The sequence below is a fragment of the Nilaparvata lugens genome, chromosome 2 (genome assembly GCF_014356525.2).
Source record: "Nilaparvata lugens isolate BPH chromosome 2, ASM1435652v1, whole genome shotgun sequence".
Classification (NCBI taxonomy): Eukaryota; Metazoa; Arthropoda; class Insecta; order Hemiptera; family Delphacidae; genus Nilaparvata; species Nilaparvata lugens.
The window spans coordinates 60,439,106-60,458,505 of record NC_052505.1 but is presented as its reverse complement, the minus strand read 5'-3'; the positions used below and the strand labels follow the sequence as shown (position 1 = coordinate 60,458,505).

At 33.7% G+C, this 19,400-nt stretch overlaps 1 protein-coding gene across 6 annotated transcripts in view; it reads right to left on the bottom strand.

The window, feature by feature from the left end:
* Nucleotides 1-19,400, bottom strand: part of LOC111044208 (Down syndrome cell adhesion molecule-like protein Dscam2) — a 327,413-nt gene that overhangs the window by 30,196 nt on the left and 277,817 nt on the right. For all 6 annotated transcript variants that reach the window (XR_005570601.1, XR_005570602.1, XM_039422275.1 and 3 more), the window contains exons 16-25: nucleotides 15,272-15,420; nucleotides 13,630-13,783; nucleotides 12,843-12,913; nucleotides 12,113-12,338; nucleotides 10,036-10,182; nucleotides 8,609-8,767; nucleotides 6,156-6,286; nucleotides 4,230-4,386; nucleotides 3,424-3,577; nucleotides 1,090-1,310 (exon numbers count right to left, since the gene is read on the bottom strand). Coding sequence is in view for 4 of the 6 variants with exons in the window: in XM_039422275.1 (XP_039278209.1) it covers nucleotides 1,090-1,310; nucleotides 3,424-3,577; nucleotides 4,230-4,386; nucleotides 6,156-6,286; nucleotides 8,609-8,767; nucleotides 10,036-10,182; nucleotides 12,113-12,338; nucleotides 12,843-12,913; nucleotides 13,630-13,783; nucleotides 15,272-15,420 (1,569 nt within the window). In the remaining 2 variants the exon portion in view is untranslated. The remainder of the gene's footprint in view (nucleotides 1-1,089; nucleotides 1,311-3,423; nucleotides 3,578-4,229; nucleotides 4,387-6,155; nucleotides 6,287-8,608; nucleotides 8,768-10,035; nucleotides 10,183-12,112; nucleotides 12,339-12,842; nucleotides 12,914-13,629; nucleotides 13,784-15,271; nucleotides 15,421-19,400) is intronic.

Here is a 19,400-nt window from a genome sequence, read left to right as displayed (position 1 = left end):
ATCAGCTTCAAATTTTGAACATTCTTCCAGTCTTCTAACTATAAATTTAGATGGACTAATCCAAATAATTTAGGTATTCCATGACACCTATTTGGCTTTTCATCTACTCCAAAACAATAACTGAATTGTATTTGCTCAGTTAAGGCTTGAACTTCAAATTTAAACCCTACCCAAGTCAAGGGTTTAAAATTACGCTGTTTTAAGCTCTTGACTCGGAAAGAGGCGAGGATCTAATTCAAGTCCTGGACTTATAAGCCCTTCACTCAGAAAGCGAAATATTATAAACTCCAGGGTCTAACATGATCTCTAAACTCCAGAATCTATTTAAGTCTTCAATTACGTTAACGCTCTGACTCGGAAAGCCAATTTTCTGACTCCAGAGTTTAAAGCCAGTTAAAGTCTAGAACTTAGAAAAATGCCGAGCTCGGAAACCGGCCCTTAGTGTTCACCGACACTTGATTATTCAACGTATAGATACCGTACTCATTTGTTTCATTTTTGTATCATTTATTAGTACCTTGAAAATGGAGATCATTGAAACGGAAATCGTTGAAGTGTTGAGATCATTGAAACGGTTTGAGATATTGATGTGTGGGTTTCGCCATTAATTTTCCTTTGAAATTCTGTATTGAAATCATGTATCACATGCGACCACCTTCCCATTTTGAAAAGAAGAAGTTGGATTCAAAATGAAGCTGCATTCGAAATGAAGTTCGATCTATATGACGGATCCAAGATGGCAGACAAAGGTTTTAAAGCGACAGAAAGTTTTTTTCAATTGGAAAAGGATTCCCATGGAAACTATCACTGTAATATCATACTTGTAAAAGATATATTCAGCTGTTTCCATAATAATTCTCACAAACTCTGTATAAGTACAAGTTGCGGATCTCAGAGATCAATACAACAGTTCATGAGCGAGTTCTTCAACCCAGGGGTTCTCTAGTATTATAAAGTTTCAAACATTAATAATGCATGATAGCAAATAAGTCAAGTAACTAGAATACTTATTTAAGTATAATCACATAACCTTCTAATTAATTTTTATTGGTTGAACTGGATACCTTTATAGCAAAATATAAATGTTACCATTAATCTGACTGCCGCCATTGGAAGCGATCTTCCACTGGAGGGCAATGCTGTGCGTGGAGGTGGAGCTGACCCCTAGGGTGGGGGGCGCGGGGGGGATGATGACCACCACATGGTAGACCACCTGATCTCTGCCGAACACATTCTCCGCCTGACACGAGTAGTTGCCAGCCATGTCTCTCCACAGCGGGCTCACAACCAGGCTTCCTGTGTCGGCAACCCTGCAAAATAGCAATACAAATTATATTTTTGCAATAGTACCCTTCTGCGAAAATAATGAAATAATAGATTTTACAATACAATAGATTACATTTGATTCATATTTTCATATTTATTCTATCAGAACTGAATAAGAAGTTCATCCTACAGAAAAGAATATATATTTTTTCTATTTCTCTATGGATTGGATTCAAGACCCTCCTAGTAAACTTGCATTTTTGTATCTACTGAAATGTATATATTTTTTATTTCTCTATGTATTCATACTTCCTATAAACCGGACCTGCGCCTACAAAAAAATGGCCGCCGTATGTGGTGGCCGGCATTGATATTTCAAACGGGAGCTAGACGAACTGATATTTCGACAAACTGAGACGCTCTCTAACAGCTGATTAGTGATTTTTTCTCAGTAGGAATTTCTATAAGACCACCACATACGGCGGCTATTTTTTTCTAGGCTCAGGTCCGGTAGTATATAGGAGGTCCTGATTCAAGACCTTCCTTGTAAAGTTGCCCTCTTCATAAACATTTAGAAGTTATATAAATAGAACTAAGGATTTCTGCTACTGCAAATATTGACCAAAGTGTGGCAAAAAATAGCAAAAGGGAATTTGATGAATGACGCTGTTCATTTATATAGCTTTAATTGAATATTTTAAATTATTATCAATAATATTCCAGTAGTTGGTTAAACTGCAATTTCTAATAAAAATCTTCTATTTAGAAGTCGTTGTAGGAGTAAAAAGTATTGTAAGAAAATGACTTTACAGTTCTACACAATGGGAACTGTACTTAATCTTATCTATATTTTTATAGGTTTATTCTATCAGTATCAGTACTGAATAAGAGGTTTAGTACCTTCTGAAATGAATATTTTTTCTATTCCTCTATTGATTCAATACATGCCTAGTAAATTTAAAGTTTAATACCTATCGAAATGTAAATTTTTCTATTTATCTATGTATCCAAGAGCTTACTAGTAAACTTGCCCTCTTCATAAACATTTAAAAGTTTTTGTAGGTGAAAACGTTCAGAAGTATTGTAGGAAAATGAATTTAAAGTTTCAGAATGAATTTAAAGTTCTACACAATGAAAACTGAACTTAATCTCATCATAATCTGTCTCATTACCCACGCACAAGCCTAGATCTCATGTGGTCATCATCCTCAGAAAATAAATGAATAAAAAATAAATAGATAAGTAGATATTGTATTAAAACATTATTATTGATTACTGGTTTATGAAAAAGCCAGTTGAACCCTCACATTCATATTATCATGCCTGTAAGTCTGTATTTGTGCATGAATGAATAAATAGATCGAAAAAACTGTTTGAGAACCAGTATTCACTTAGACTTATAATTCTATTATAATAATACTTACTAATACAATACTGATCATAATTCAAATCAAATCAAATAGCTTTTTATTCAAAAAACATAATACAAATTTATAAAATTCATTTACACATTTAACAGTGAATACTCTCCACAAAGACTTGAGTCTGTGAGTGGAGAGTGAGTTCTTTCAAGTTGAGATTATGTTCTCATGTTTTGTACATATTATAATTAAAACTATTGTAATTGAATCAACTAACATTCATCAGCAAATCAAGAATATAAATTGCACAAGATGAAATTCCATACTGGTTATAAGTATATACAGACAAATATATAAATAGTAGCTTAAAGGCTATACTAATCATTATAAATGGCAAATTCACTATGAGATCAAGTTCTGAATAAGAAGGCGGATTGAATCAGTTGCTCTGCAGCATCCCTGCCAATTTCTAATAACTATCTACTCAAATGTTGCTTGTAGGTGTTAATACTGCAATTTTCAGACTGTTTTAAATGATTGGGAACGTTTCTATACAATATATGACAGATGTATTTACTATTATTTTTAAAGCAGTTATGTAGGAGTCGGGGATGAGCAATACCAAAGTTAATTAGAGTTAAAGATAATTATTATTATTAGAATTAATTTTATTAGAATTAAAGTTAGTTATTATACAGTAAAGAAGACTTGATATTAAAACAATACGTCGCATGTACTGAAAGTTCATATTCAAGTACATAATTTATGAATGTAAGGATATTTTAGTCGAACTGACTTGTGAGTGCCAGAGTTGTGCGTGAGAATGGCTCCAGTTGGATCCCTCCAGACTCTAGTAGGCGCTGGAAGACCAACCGTGTGGCAGCCAAGGATTAACTTGCTACCGGCCGTACCCACAACTCGACCCGAGAACGATGCAATTCTTGCCGGAACTAAAACAAACAATCAATCATTAATGATATGGCAAATCATCAAATCAATGAACTGAGAACAGGTCATGTATCCATACAAGGATCTATACCATTATGAGGCAATTACATGTATAAAACAAGAAATTAAAGAAAAAATGTATACAATTTTGCAATGGAGAGGCTTAGTAGCCTACATAGAATTAACTCAAGTTTCTAATGCTTGGTTCAAAGACAAAATAAAACCAATATAATATTGTTGTATTTTGGTAGAGGACTTATCTATGCATTATGGTTCTTTATCCATTCTGAGCTGCGATGTATAAGCAAATCATTTTTCACTTTTATACCGACATACCGTACAGTCAATTATTCAAAATTCAAATGTAATAAGCGAACTGTTATAAGAGTGAGTAAATTGTAAATTACATTTGAATAATTGGCTGCACGTTGGTGTGAAATTTAAGAAATTGTGGGGAGAGAGAGAGAGAGAGAGAGAGAGAGAGAGAGAGAGAGAGAGTGTGTGTGTGTGTGTGTAGGCCTAATAGTTTTATTTGTAACAGGAAATACTGATAAATAATTGAGGAATTCGCCTACATGATTCCCTTATAGTAATAAAATTTAGGAATAGATCTGACTCTTAGAAAAACAATAGAATGGCATGGCTGATATTTACCTCTAGACAGAGGTGTTTGCGTGATCTTAACACTAGGTTGGCCTTCACCGATGCTGGTTGAAGCTGACACCCAGAACTCATATCTTTGAAATTCTTTCAATCGGCGGCACTCGTAGGCATGAACGTCATCCTCGAACGATATCTCCTTCACTGTCTCCTGAACGAAAAAAAACGTAGAAATTGATTCATCTGCTCTCTGCATATAATGCAAAGTGAACATAATTACTAACTATATTAGGCGAGATGTAGTGATACTTATTCATAGAATACAAACACTAGTATATTGTCTGAAATCACGAATTTATTGAGAACATTACATTCATGTTTCGACACCTATGGTGTCATCTTCAGTATGAGAAATCTGAAAAAATTCACACTGAAAATGAAACTATAGGTGTAGAAACATGATAGTATTTTTTTCAATAAATTCGTGATATTAGACAATATTCTAGTGTTTTCAACTGAATGAAATTAGTTTAATTCAATAATTACAAAAGGTTAATATTATTCTTATTTAAATATTCAAAATATGATCTATTAGATGTATTTACAGTATCAGTAAGGCTCAACTCACACTTACGCGACTCAGGTCGAGAAGAGACTCGACTCTAGTCGAGAGCATGTGTTTCCAAATGGTGACACTCAGACCAGTCGACTTTAGTCTCCGCGACTGTCACCATTTGGAAACACATGCTATCGACCTGAGTCGCGTAAGTGTGAGTTGTTCCTTATGCAGATAAGCTATTTTAATATGTAAGGATTTATTCAATGATACAACGATATATTTTGGATTAAAATGATGATATACCTTTACTATCTAAACTAAAATTCCTTACCCTGTCATAATTATTATGCAAGTTCCGACTCAGCAAAATAATTCATTGTTTTTTTTTCTTTAATTAAAAATATGATGGTGTCCCAAACAAGACTTTTAGTCCTCGGGGTACTTGAAATTATTTATTCTTTTATTGATGTAGATGAGTTATTGTGATTTCTTTGTATAACGTGCGATTGTATTATATTATTATAGTTATTTTTATAATTTGCAATATTGTTGTGGAATACTCTACTTTTCATAATTTCTGATCAAGTGTAATGTATCAATTGGAAGTATAAATGAATTTATTATAATTATTTCATCTTTACTACTTGATTATGTTAAAATTAAGCTTTGTTTCTCATTGTATAATCGTCAATTGAGTTGAAAGTCAACATAATTATGACGATTTTGCCATAAGCATGAAAATTCAAGTTTTGTGTAAATAGAGCTATCCAAGTGGATATCGACGAAGTAATAGTGTTACTTTTTTACATTGCTTTTTTACATAGAATCCTATTAGTAGGGAGACGTGCATTTTTGAATAATCTTGTGAATTTTTATTTTTTGTGGTATATATAATTGGAATTAACTTTCATATGGAAGAAACAATGCAGCATGAACTGATTTTAGCCTACCAGTTATCTAATTCCCAATTATGTCATCCTCTTAATTTGTATAAAAAATTTGTCATATAGGTACTTTCGAATCAATTACATATCCATATGAAATAAACAATGACAATGAGGTTTATTCACTCAACGCACAGGGATAAAAACTGTGAAAAAGTATGTAGTTTGTGTTTGTGTTTGTGTAGGCTATATTGAAAATCCAATACATAATGTAGAAAAGTTTCAGAGTTTGTACACTATTTTTTAAAAATAAATTGAGTTTTTATTGTACTTGTGATTACATGAATAATCCACCAGTTCAGAAGACTTGATGTTGCAACAGACTTTGAACATTTCATTCTGACTGTTTGAAAATAAGTATGTGGGAAACTTCCATTAATTATTCAACATAACTTAAGCATTTTATTTAAGCATCAATACAGTTCGGCACCTACTGTACTAACTGTAAATGTATCACGAGTATCGAGTATTACTCACCTTATCTGGCTGAACAATGTAGATGTTGTATTTGATTATTTTGCCATTCGGCTCTAGCGGTCGGGTCCAGGTAACGAGGATACTTTCTGAAGTCATGACTAGAGCTTTGACCTGCTCCGGAGGTCCAGGTACTGGGGAATGAGACAATATAGAGGAATTTAGCATCTTGGAACAAAAATATCAGATTCAGTAGACAATAATAGAATTGGAATCGTCACTCTTGTGAAAGTGAAAGAAGAAAACTATCGAGAGATAAATATTTATGAATAAATTCCTCGTAAGGTATTTAATGAAGAAAATATATTTTTATATTAAAATTAATATTAGTATTTGAAAATGCAAACGAACACCTGTTGAGTTTCTTCTATTTTTCAAGTTCATGACAAACGCATATATTAATAAAAAGTACACACACAAAATCAATAAGAGTTTACAATAGAAAGAATCGTATCGATATGTCAGAGTAATTTTGCAGAATAAAGTAAATTGAAACTCGTTTATCATAATTTTGTACTGTGATTTGGATTGCTTGAACAAGTAGATTATAATTCCAAAGTCAAAAATAGATAGTATATATATATTATAACATGATAGTATTGTGTGTGATTCATAATGGTAATGCAATTTTTAATGTTTAGACAATTCAATGGACTCTTACTTATGAATAGAACTTGAACGTGATATTTTGTTTCCATTGACACGAATCATACAAAAAATCCAATAATTTCCTTCTTATAACACTATCCATGTAATTTGATATGAAATGTTTGAACAATCAAATGATTATTATACATAAATAGTATCTCAAGTCACAAGGATGGGAAGAGGCCTTTTGCAGGTGAGAATGATGTTTCTAGTCGAGGCGTTAGCCGAGACTAGAATTTCATTCGAGCACTGCAAAAAACATCCACGTTCAAGTAACTTACACTATTTTTTGTCATAGTAATATAGAAAAGAATAATTGAGAAACAGAAAATATTACCTGCTTGTACTGACATTACTACATGCATTCTATAAACATAACCTAGTTTACAAGTTTCGAATCAGGAATTTCTTGATTGTAGTTGACAAAATTTCCACCTGGAGCGCTAGAAGGCGGTTTTCGTACCAGTTTTGCCGTTCCTAATTCGGACCTAGGAAACATACTCGACTGTAAAGAAAACATATGATTTTATTACAGTATAGTATACTGTAATGAGAATCATATGTTTATTTGTTCTACAATCAGCTGTTTACCGGCTTGATTTCATGGATGTAAAACAGCTGAAATCGAATTACTATGACAAAATAGTTATTTGTGCAACTAGTGCGCAAAGTGAGTGACAGTTTGCTGCACCGAAAGAAACGTTTACGCCCGAGCCGTAGGCGAGGGCGGATTGGCTTCTTGAGTGCAGCAGAGGAACTTTGCGCACGTATTTCACATTAAAATTTTCCTACAGTTACCATTGAATATGAAAAGTGGGTAATTATGGGTAATATGATGGCTGAAATCCATCAAATGTTTCTGTGTGTGATGCTGTTATTAATAACAACCTTAATTCATTTAAAAATTAATAATCCAATCGAAGTTGAAAATTCTTAGCCAAAGTTCTCATTTTTATTCATCCAAGAATCAGAAAAAATACAGATAGAACAAAAATTCACATTCAAAATACACGCCAACAGCTGATTGGGAGCAAGATGGCTGAACCGACAAGCGCGCGACCTAGCGGGAAGAATTGTACCTAAGTTTGTTTCATCCAGCTAAAAACTACATAAACAGGATTCAGAAATTTAGACTTTTGCTCAAATTACCGAGAAAAATGCTCAAAGTAAACTAAAAAATATTTATAAAAATTACATAGACAACAGAGAATATTTATTGTAGTATTGTTATGTTTTTTATTATTTTTATTTAAATGAATATCGAACAGTAATCATTTAACCTCAAAATTCGAATTTTATAATGTATATTTCCTACTTTTCTCATTTCTTGCAGTTGAAATAATAATTATCAATAGAAAAGAACTATTATTTATTATTAAATGATGAGAATTCGTAAACGATGATTATTTTATTATGATTTAGATGAACATTATTCTTGTTTTGGATTTCTAGATTGGGATTTTATCATAAATGTAGGGTAGCCATTGAAATGATTCTTATCTTAATCTAACCATAGTCATTGTTACCAACTTAATTTTAGTTTTCGTGCACTAATCCTCCATAAAACCCACCAACTATTTTGTGTTGCCAAGTTGCAAATCTGGAGTGCAGAAAATTTTTTTTCCGCACTAGAGCGGAAAAGTGATTCTTTGCGTTCTGTAATCAGTGCAGGAATGGCCACTTTTCAAGGTAACTGTAGGAAAAAACAATTAGTACTCTGCTAACTTTATGAGTTCTTTTTGAATGTATGATATGTTCAGCCACTATAATTTGTGATCAATATTAGGTGCTAATATTATAGAGCTTACCATCCTCTTGGGTAAGGCAGTATATAGGCGCAGATGCGACACCTTCACCAGTACCCGTGAACGCCACAACTCTAATTGAGTAATTGGCTGACTTGAACAAGCCATGCAGGTTCGTCTCAAGGTTGGTTGTCTTTTTCACTTCAATCTCTGCCACATTCTCTGTAACACAAACAATCTCATTGTAAAATTAACTATATTGCTTCATTATAAATGCTACAGGATTGTACAGGAAGACCTACTGTACAGTAATATTGTGCAAATGTAAAGAGCTATGCATGAATACCCATTGTTTTGGTATGACAGTACAAAAATTGTCTTTTTTTCTTTGAGGCTACTTTTAACTTTTTACTTTTGACTTGAAAATGGCATTAGTAGCCGAAACATGTCGTGCTAAAATAATTCAAAAGGGCATTCAGAATAATATAAATTGTATTTTAAAAAGTGAAAGTGACATAACCAACATTTTGATTTGGACAGTATAGTATAAAATGGAAATGGGACAGTTTTGGGCATGAGCATGTTGTGCCTTTCCTCATATAAAGTATTTGTACACAATGTGATAAATGAATAAATAAATATTTTTATTTACAGTACAAAAATATTTTTAATTGGGAATGATATGAACCGAATTTACAAATCTGAATGTAGAGATTAGCAGTTGGCTAAACTTATGAAGAAAAGTGAGATAGAACTGAAAAACTAGAAAAAAGAACAGAGATAAACTAACATCTAGTTCTATTTCAACATTTTATAAAAGTGCTTTTACTAAATAATCTTTAATATACAGTTTAAAAATAACTTCAATTCTTCAAATTTAATTAAAATTTCCTTCATCCGTTCAAGAAGTGCTTTTTCTGTGTCAAATAAGGAAATAGTCGACAATACAAAAACAAATAGTCGAAAAATAGAAGCAGCAGAAATGAATAACCTGTACCGTACACATTGTGACCTGAGTCCTGAGTTTATAATTTCATATTGTTAACAGATTTACAGAATTTTTCAGTAAACTAGGATAGGTAACTTAAAATTTGCTTTGAAATGGAGTTGACCTGTAGCAAATCAATTTGGGATGGAAAAACTGATCATTTACTAAAACATATAAATAATATTTGTTTGTACTTTAGCTTATAATGTTGATTTGTTATTCGATAGATCAAAATCAAATAATTTGACTGTTTCAGGTTTTAAAGGTCGAATTATTGAGTCCTACTTTGTTGAAGTCTAAAAGAAATTATCAAAGATTCGATGTTATTCGCATGCACGGAAATCACTAGGACAGGATTTAAATTATTTGAAAAAATTAACATAATATAGTAGGCTATTCATAATTCACAGTTTTTGGTGACAGAAGAATGCACATTATAGAAAACACAGGAATACTAGTAGGATACAATAAATGAAAATGTAAGGTTTACATGGAAAGGTACCTGGATGAGGGCTGACATATTTGTAAATAATCTTATATCCTTGCAGTATGCCATTGGTGTGATCCTGATGTGGCGGCTCCCAGCGAATACGAAGGCTCTGTGAAGAAAGTGCAGAGCATCTCACTTCCAAAGGAGGCTGGTCTGGAACTGAAGTTATTCATATTTTTAGACGGATTCTACTTTAAAGAGTATCTGTACTCGACTTTACTTTACTCTTTTACGATAATTTTATGACGTTGAAAATAAAAGGTTCTGGAACTGAGCGTTTTTTAAAGTATTTGATTCAAAAATATTTTAAAATTTTTATGTAGATACTACTCTTTAGATTTCTTCAGGAATTTGATTTAAGTTTAAAATGTATAATTTAAGATTTTTTCTTATTGCCAGAAATTTTAACAATGCTCGTCGATTCATATGATCGTCAAAAATAATGAAACAATTCACAATTCAAACAAATACTAAAGACTATAAAATAGAAACATCTAAAATATAGAAACTTTTAGACTACATAATATGTAGTTTCTATATTATAGAAACATCATCAGGAAATAAAAATCAGAAAATCTTATTACAATCATGCTTTTATTTCGACTGGTCATAGAACGGAAATGTCGATTTATTTTCTACGGGTCATTTTCAGCGGTCCTTTGTTCCATGGCATTTGGTTGTAACTCAGATCTGTAGAGACTATTAAAGGAATATGGATAGAAAATATGGAGTAACCCGTCAGCTGGTGGGTAAACTGCTTGCTTAGCAGCCTGAAGGTCCTGGGTTCGATTCCAGATAATACAGAAAGTTTCCAGCCAGGTCACTCTCGTGTTACAGGATTGTCACGTTAAACTGACTATACCAGCATAATTATGACAGTTGTGATGCACCAAAAAAAAGCCAAACTGATATCAATTTTATTTATTTTAATGTTCTAGTTCTTAGGCTTGTATTAAATTCGGCCACCAGTGGGTTGCCAGGTGTCTGAGCGAGTCGGGGGGCATTAGTCCTCATTACACTGGGGTCGCCAGCCGCGTCACCAGATTCTATCAGCTGGCCACCAGATTTTGGCGACCCGGTTGGCATTTCAAGTTGGATTCCCACATATCAGTATCAGCGAGCGAGAATATATAAGTAGTCCCATTAGAGCTTATGAGAATAATATTCTCACTGGATGCGCTAATAGAGAAAGTAGAGAAAGAGATAACAATTATTATCGATGCGCCACGCCAATGTTCTAAAATGCGATAAAGAGAATAAAGATAAGAGAAGCTATCTTTATCTTTAGTATTTACATAGTAGGCCGAAATAGCTATAGACCAACCTTGATAAAGATGGCTTCTCTCATCGCTATTCTCTTTATCGCATTTCACATAGGCATGGCGCATCGATAATTGTTATCTGTTTCTCTATTGGCGCATCCACTCACTGTACCGGACACTTTCACTGATGCTGATATGTGGAAATGCAGCCTAACTCGGATCAATCCTGGTGTCTCAACGTGTTTTACCTTCAAATCGAATCAAATCTTTATTCGTCCCAAAAACATAATTACAATGACAATGGTTGTAAAGGCAAAAATACAGTATAAATGAAATATGAAATACCATTAAATAGGATAAAACAGGGAGTGAGGAAGGGAAGAAAAAGTATTTTGGTAGAGACATAAGGGAGAGTGAAGAATAGTTGAAAATTACAAAAAAAAAACATGAGGAGTTTTTATACTAAGCCAGGAGGTCATTTCTCTAGATAGATAAACGCTACTCATACTAATATTTCATTGTTCGAGACTATCCATGTTTAAATTTCCAGTATTTTATCAACTCTACTACATTAGTAACCTTCGGCCTCCAATTGTTTCTCACTGGCAAAACACTGGTGGCTGAATGTAAAACGAACCTAAATTTGAATCTTTTCGAGGTTCGCAAAATTTTCCTGAATTTATTAAAATTCAAATTCTCCAGCACTAGTTTTTTTTCTGTCCATAAGTGTCATCTCTACCATATGAACCAATGGTATTCATGAAGAACCCATGGGAACCCCCTCAAGCAGCAAAGTTTGTTGGTGATGACCGGAAATATTTACCTACCACCCTCAGTGGTGGTGGCGACGATCGGCGCTGAGGTGGCGCCGAGGCCAACTTGGTTGAAGGCGCGCACAGTGATCTCGTAGCGCGCGAAATGACGCAACCCCGTCAACAGCAGCTGCTGCTTGAGTCGACCACGCACCGTACGCGTTTGCGGCGCGCCGCGCGTCACCTCGCGGAAGCTCACCTGGTAACCCAGCACCTCTTCGTCGCTCAGCGACAGCGGCGTCTGAAACCAGTCAATCCTATTTGCACCGCCCGCAATTGTATAACCATTTTTCAATTGAGAAAGAGAGACAAAATGAATTAAAATGAACTCTGCTCAGTCAATCCTATATATACCTCGACTGGATAGTCATATTTCAATATAGACAGCTGAGAAAGAGATGCAAAATGAATGAATGTGAAGACAAATAAGTTGTGATGTTGAATCTACAGAACTACTCGAGCTACTGGATCATACTCTTATTGATAGGCACACCAAACAATTTTTTGGCGGTAAATGATCCATATCAATATCCAAAGTTAGTAGATAGTCTACTAACGTTGATCAATATGCACAGGTTACCTATACATATTAATTTTATACCAATAAAAAACAAGTACCTTTTAAATTGTACCACTATTTGCAAACTTTACACCACACAGTAAAGGGTAAATCTCTGTCCCTTGTGTGAAAGTATTCCTTCTCAAAACAACATTAGGCCTATTTCAATATTAGGAAGCAACTTACCTTCCATTTGATCATAAGAGTCTCAGGGCTGATATCATCAGCAGTCACTCCCTCTGGTGCAGCACTTGGAGCTACAAATATATAACAAAATTATTATACCTAAACATTCTAAGATTAACACTTAAAAACCATTAAATTAAATTTAATTACAATCCCTAAAGAAAGGTTCTTTCAATGGGAAGTCGTTTTATACATTCGGATTTGTGCACTATGATGCACTATATGCACAGGTTATCATTATGGAGAAATCTTGATTGTAGGCAATTTCTTCAAAGTCTATGAAAGAAATGCGGGCCCATCATAGTGTGTGGATTAGGCCTGATGTTCTAAGTCTCTCCAAAGTTGTTAGTGTGAAAATGGACAAACACTTATATTTTTTTACAAAGGTTTGAAATTGCATATTCTACAAAAAAATCTGTCATTCAATATTTTTTGACCTTGAAATAGTGAAGAATTGTACATTATTTGAACCTATACATAATACAATCTCAATGTATTGACTTATCGAGTATAATGTTAATTTTATAGGATTTTATTGATTACTGTTTTTATATAGGATGAAGCTGTAACTGACATATTTTTCATAAGTTTTTAAATTATATTTCGACTATGTTGAAAAGTTATTAAGTCCAAGCTTTTATATTATGAATGTTACAATTTTTATGTTTCAATGTACGACTATTATCAATTCTCACAGTTGTAGAGCATGAGACAAATAATTTATAATAAAATGGATTGAAATTTAATTGAATTGAATAATAGAACATGTATAGAATAGCGGTGTTACCTTCCTGGAGTGTGTTGGCGACAATTGGCGGACTGGGGGCGGAGACACCGACCTCGTTGACGGCGAGCACGCGCACCTGATAGCCGGAGGCGGGGGAGAGGGCACTCAGGTGCGCAGAGTGCACTGCGCCGCCCACGCTCACATTGCTCCACACCTAACAATTAAATTAATTAACTACGCATCGAAGGGTAAAAGTGGTGAGTCATGCCTAATTATAAGTAGGCTACACTACAACAAGTAATACTGCAACTTTCAGGTACCGTACCTTTTTTTATCATGGCAATACATAGCATTCCAATATAATTCACAAGATAATATTATGCGATAGCAAGCATAGAAAAATGTTGTGAAAAAACCAAAACCTTGACGATTCTTGAGATACTTGAAATCACAAGCTGGTCATGCCAAGACCCCAATGCAAATTGTAAGTCATTACCATACAAAATTGATAAAAAATATATTGATATATTTCGATAATTAATAATTTAATATTTAATGATTTTGTATATGTAAAATTACAAATCATTATATACCACCTTCTAATAAAGAATATTTCCAATCAATTTCAAATATTACAAAAATCTTCTGAAAGCTTGTGCAGCCTGTTTGTTCATATGAATTTATATCACTAAAATTTGCATTTTGTATTATTTTTATTAATAATAGATTGATCAATTCGAACATTGAAAATTTTTGATTGATTATTCAATTTGAATAGTGTTGTAGCCGACTGTTGTAGCCAATTAAATTCACTGGAAGTGTATTCATAACTTTTATTCGTCTACATAAAATTTAAAAAATCAACCTTTCATCATCTCTATTTTATTTCTCACAACATGTTTCGAGTTATTATGTCATTTTGATGCGAGTGACTTACTAATAAGTCGAAACATGTTGCGAGAGATCGAATAAAATTGCAAAGGAGGGTGATTTGGTTTTTTAATTTTTCATTAATACAAGTAGCCCTTATCAAGAAAGTGGACTTTTATTCGTTCTATAATATGTTCTCATGTAGGCCTATACTGTATATGCAGGTATTTGAGACTTATATGTGTTACATGTCCTGTGTGTCTGAATGAATCAAGTGAATTTTCATTTCCATTGAGTATTCCAATTTGTAGAAATGATTCTTTTCAACTCTTATAAATGCTGACGACTATCAGCACTTACGGAATACTGGCCACTACCCAATACAAAAACATACTCAAATAAAAGTATATAACTAAGTGGCGGCTCGTCCTAAGAGTTCAATAATTCAGTGAACCCCAGAATTAAATCAACTTCTTTATGATAAATTTGTAATTCAAATAATGATATATTTTATTCTATAATCATTGAATTAATTCACATTAACCCATGACATACTTAATTTACGTAAACTTACCTAATATTATATTATCTGATACTGATATAGAGCCTATATCAATCAATATTACGGGTACAATGAATATTTACAAGGATGAATATTATACGAGTAAACGATATAACTGATAAATCGGTAATCTCGATGAATCTATTTTTCTGGTATAGGCCTAGGCCTATCGATAGCCAAATATCGATAAAATATGATCAAGATTTAAATAATAAATTTAATAATAATTCATTTATTGAACATATTTCTTTAATTTGAATGTTGCCTTACCTGTTGGGAAGAGGCGTGCACTGGCTGGAACTGCACGAGGTACTGGGTGATGGGGGCCTGGTCCCCCCCTCCACCCGCCGCCCACCGCACGCTCACCCATCGACTTCCCACTTCCACCAACTCAACGCGCGAAGGCACGTCTGGCGGCTCTACACACACAATCGCAAACATTTAAACAATTTAGAACAATAGTTATTATGAAAATTAACCCCCATGCGGGGACCTTCCTCCTATTTAACAGCTATTAGTTATTAGCAGCAATAATAGCTATTTATTTAACAGTCATCGTTTGTAGTCGTGGTCATGTATTTTTTAGAAATACGGTACTTTATAAAAATTATACTATCAACATAGGTTCAAGGTTCATAGGTTCATAGTCAGTTATGTTATAATGCTGTGCATATTTTAAGTTGTATTGCTGTCCATAACATGTATTGTGATTTTTTTGAGGAAATAAAGTTTGATTTGAATTATGAAAATGCAATTACATCTTCTGTACCGTAATTTAATAAAAGAAAGAATTGGCTTATAGCTTACATGTACAGGATATGAAATTCACGAATGACGCATTACCACGTCTGAACTACTCTGCTGATTAACTTGAAATTTTGCATATAGATTTTTAATTTACCGAGGATGGTTATATGCCTTTTTTAAATTCTTAAAGATTCAAGTAAGCCAAATTTTTAATTGGACACTTGCGGAGCACGGGTTACCAGCTAGTATACAATAAAAGTGTATAGAGTATAATATACTTAATATAATTATTTATGAATTATATTATTTATGCCATAATAGTGTAGGGGAAAGTTGAGTACTTCTGGCTGGTGGCTGTTATGTTCAGTCAAAGAGTTCAAAATACTGTACATCTATCTATAAGCCAATAAAACTTTATGATAGTTGAGATATTGTTCCATTACATCTTGCTTCTCTCTCACAGGCATGTGTCCATAAGGAGAGTCTTCAACTTACCTATCTTAAATGTTATCGTTGGTGAGAGAATAAAGAATTTCCATTCATTTGAAAATGCGTATACAGAAGTGTTCACGGAAGATTTGTATTATACCTATACGAGAATAGTTCGAAAAGTTTCCGACCAAAATATGAAGATGACATCCCTTGTCAACAAGATTTGGTACCGGTTGCACAAAAGCAAAAAGGTTAAATCTTTATAGTGATTAATTCCACGAGAAGCGATCAGAGAAGCCTTCCTCTAGAAAAATCCTTCTCCGATTGGTTCTCGTGAAATTAATCACTATATAAATTTAACCTTTTTGCTTTTGTGCAACCTGGCCTTGGTGTATCTTTTTGGCCATGTATTAATAGTATCACTGACATTTCAGATATTTTGGAAGTGTGTAGTATTTATGTTGTAGTCGTTTTAGTAAGTCGAGATGGGTGTTGGGCAGCTTGTTTGCTCACACCAGACAAAATTTGTCCAATTCCAATTCTTCAACATCTCAATGATATTTTAGTTTCGAATGGTCAGTAATGCATCCAAATATCAACTGAAGTAATTGACCGAGCGAAGTGAGGTCTAAGATTCAAGTAGACGGTTTGGCATTTCTCTTAATGTTTAAATGTTTAATGTTTGAATGTTTGAATGTCTGAATGTTTGAATGTTTGAATGTTTAAATGTTTAAATGTTTAAATGTTTGTATGTTGCTCATTTACGGCGAAACGCGGTAATAGATTTTCATGAAATTTGACAGATATGTTCCTTTTTTAATTGCGCGTCGACGTATATACAAGGATTTTGGAAATTTTGCATTTCAAGGATAATATAAAAGGAAAAAGGAGCCCCCCTCATATGCCAATATTAGAGTAAAAATCAGACTATAGAGTTATTCATCATAAATCAGCTGACAAGTGATTACACAGATGTGTGGAGAAGCCAGTCTATTGCTGTATTCCCATAAGGTCTATAGTTTCAATCAGGTACTTGTGGATGAGAATACTGCGTGAGGTCTACTGTTCACAGAACTACTAGTAAATTGGTGCCAAAACCCAGATTATTTGCACCCAAACTGCAGCAACAGAGTTTAATTGAACACGTTTCATTTTGTGATATAAGCAGACGTATAATACTACGAGTTCAAAATTGCTGAAATTCTAGTAAGTAGTTATTATTCAAATATGACCAGAGAGATACATCGGATCTTGTTGTCATCTTCATGGTTTTGTAATACTAATATATTACAGAAAAACGACATCGATTTAATAACACTTAAAAGCCTACGTAAAACAGAATATTTCGATTACTGAGTTATCTTCTTCAACTGGTGAGTTAGTGTAGAAGTACTTAATTGTAGTCATACGACTCACAAGTTGAAGGAGGTGACTCAGTCAACGAAATAATAAGTATTATGTAAGCTTTCAAGTGTTTTCAATCTATCTGTGTCGTGTTTTTTCTATGGGGCTATCATTATACAGGGTGGGTGAAAAGTCCAAGAACGGCTTCATATCTCATACACAAAGGCAATTTCACGATGGGTGTGATTGGGGATCCTACTCAAATTGAAAATACTACTTTACTATGCCTTTAAAAATCTGGTCCGCCATCTTGGATCCGCCAAATTGAATGCAACTTCATTTTTTTGAATAGGAAGGTTGTCATATGATACATGATTTCGATACACGATTTTCTCGTCACCGGCACTCAAACTGTGGTTTTGCTGGTTTCGCCAAATTAGTATATTATTATGTTAAAAATATACTTCTTATTCTAAAGTATTACATTTTGTAATCTGTATTTATTTGTGAACATTTCTTGTAAGACAATAAATTTGATTTTGATTTGATTTGAAATTTAGAGAGAAAATGAATGGCAAAAACCGCACATCGATATCTCGAACCATTTCGAAGATATTCACATTATTAATCAATACCGACGATGCCAATTTCCTCATTATAGGAGATACTAATCAGGAGTTACAACATCGAGGAGAACAGGTAGTAGATGGCATCCACAATTGGTGTGAAGCAAATGCTCTTAAGGTGAATATCAAGAAGACATGCTACCTCAGCTTCTCCATAACTCATCTCAACACACCAGTCATCTTTGATTTTGGAATTGATCTCCAACAGATCGAACCGGCAAATGTCTGCAACTTCTTGGGAATAAAAATGGATTCTGGATTGAAATGGAATGACCACATTCACAACTTAATGAAGAAACTCAGTAAGGCCACATTGCAATCTCTAGACTGTCAAAACAATGCACCAGCAAATAGTATTTTCGGCGTACTACGGTTACTTCCAGCCTCTCATTACCAATGGGTTGCTGTTTTGGGGCACGTCACCAGAAATGATCAGAGTGTTCAGGGCGCAAAAAAGAGTACTTAGAATAATGCTGAAGAACCACCTAGAACATCATGCAGAGCATTATTCCGAGCAACAGGGATACTCACTTTGCCTTCTCTGTATATTCTCGAATCCGCGGCTTTCGGCCTCAAACACGCATCATCGTGGTCAAGAGGTGCCGACCTCCACAACTACAACACCCGATCGAGAAACTCATACAGGATACAACAACACAGGACGGCGTTTTATGAAAAAAATCTAGTCACATCAGTAAGAAGATACTCAACTCCCTGCCTCAACACCTTAAACATATGGACAATTCAGTGAATTTGAAAAGTAGACTGAAAGAATGGTTGAAAGAAAAATGCTTCTATAATTTAAATGAACTAATAGCTTTAAACAATGTATAAAATTTTATTATGTAATTGACGATTGCCATACAATTTTATTGTACATGCAGTGATGGAATAAATTCAATTCAATTCAATTCAATACCATGCAAATCAAAATTTAAATACATGAGTGGTATTAATTAATAATGTTAATATCTTCTAAACGGTTTGAGATAACGATGTGCGGTTTTCACCATTCATTTTTTCTTGAAATTCCGTATCGAAATCATGTATCATATGACCACCTTCCTATTCAAAAAATTAAAGTTGCATTCAAAATGGCATATCCAAGATGGCGGACCAGATTTCTAAAGTCATAGTAAAGTAGTATTTTCAATTTGAGTAGGATTCCCAATCACACCCACCTTGGAATCACATTTTTTTATGAGATACTAAGCCGCTCTCGGACTTTTTTCTCTCCTTTCTGCTTTGAA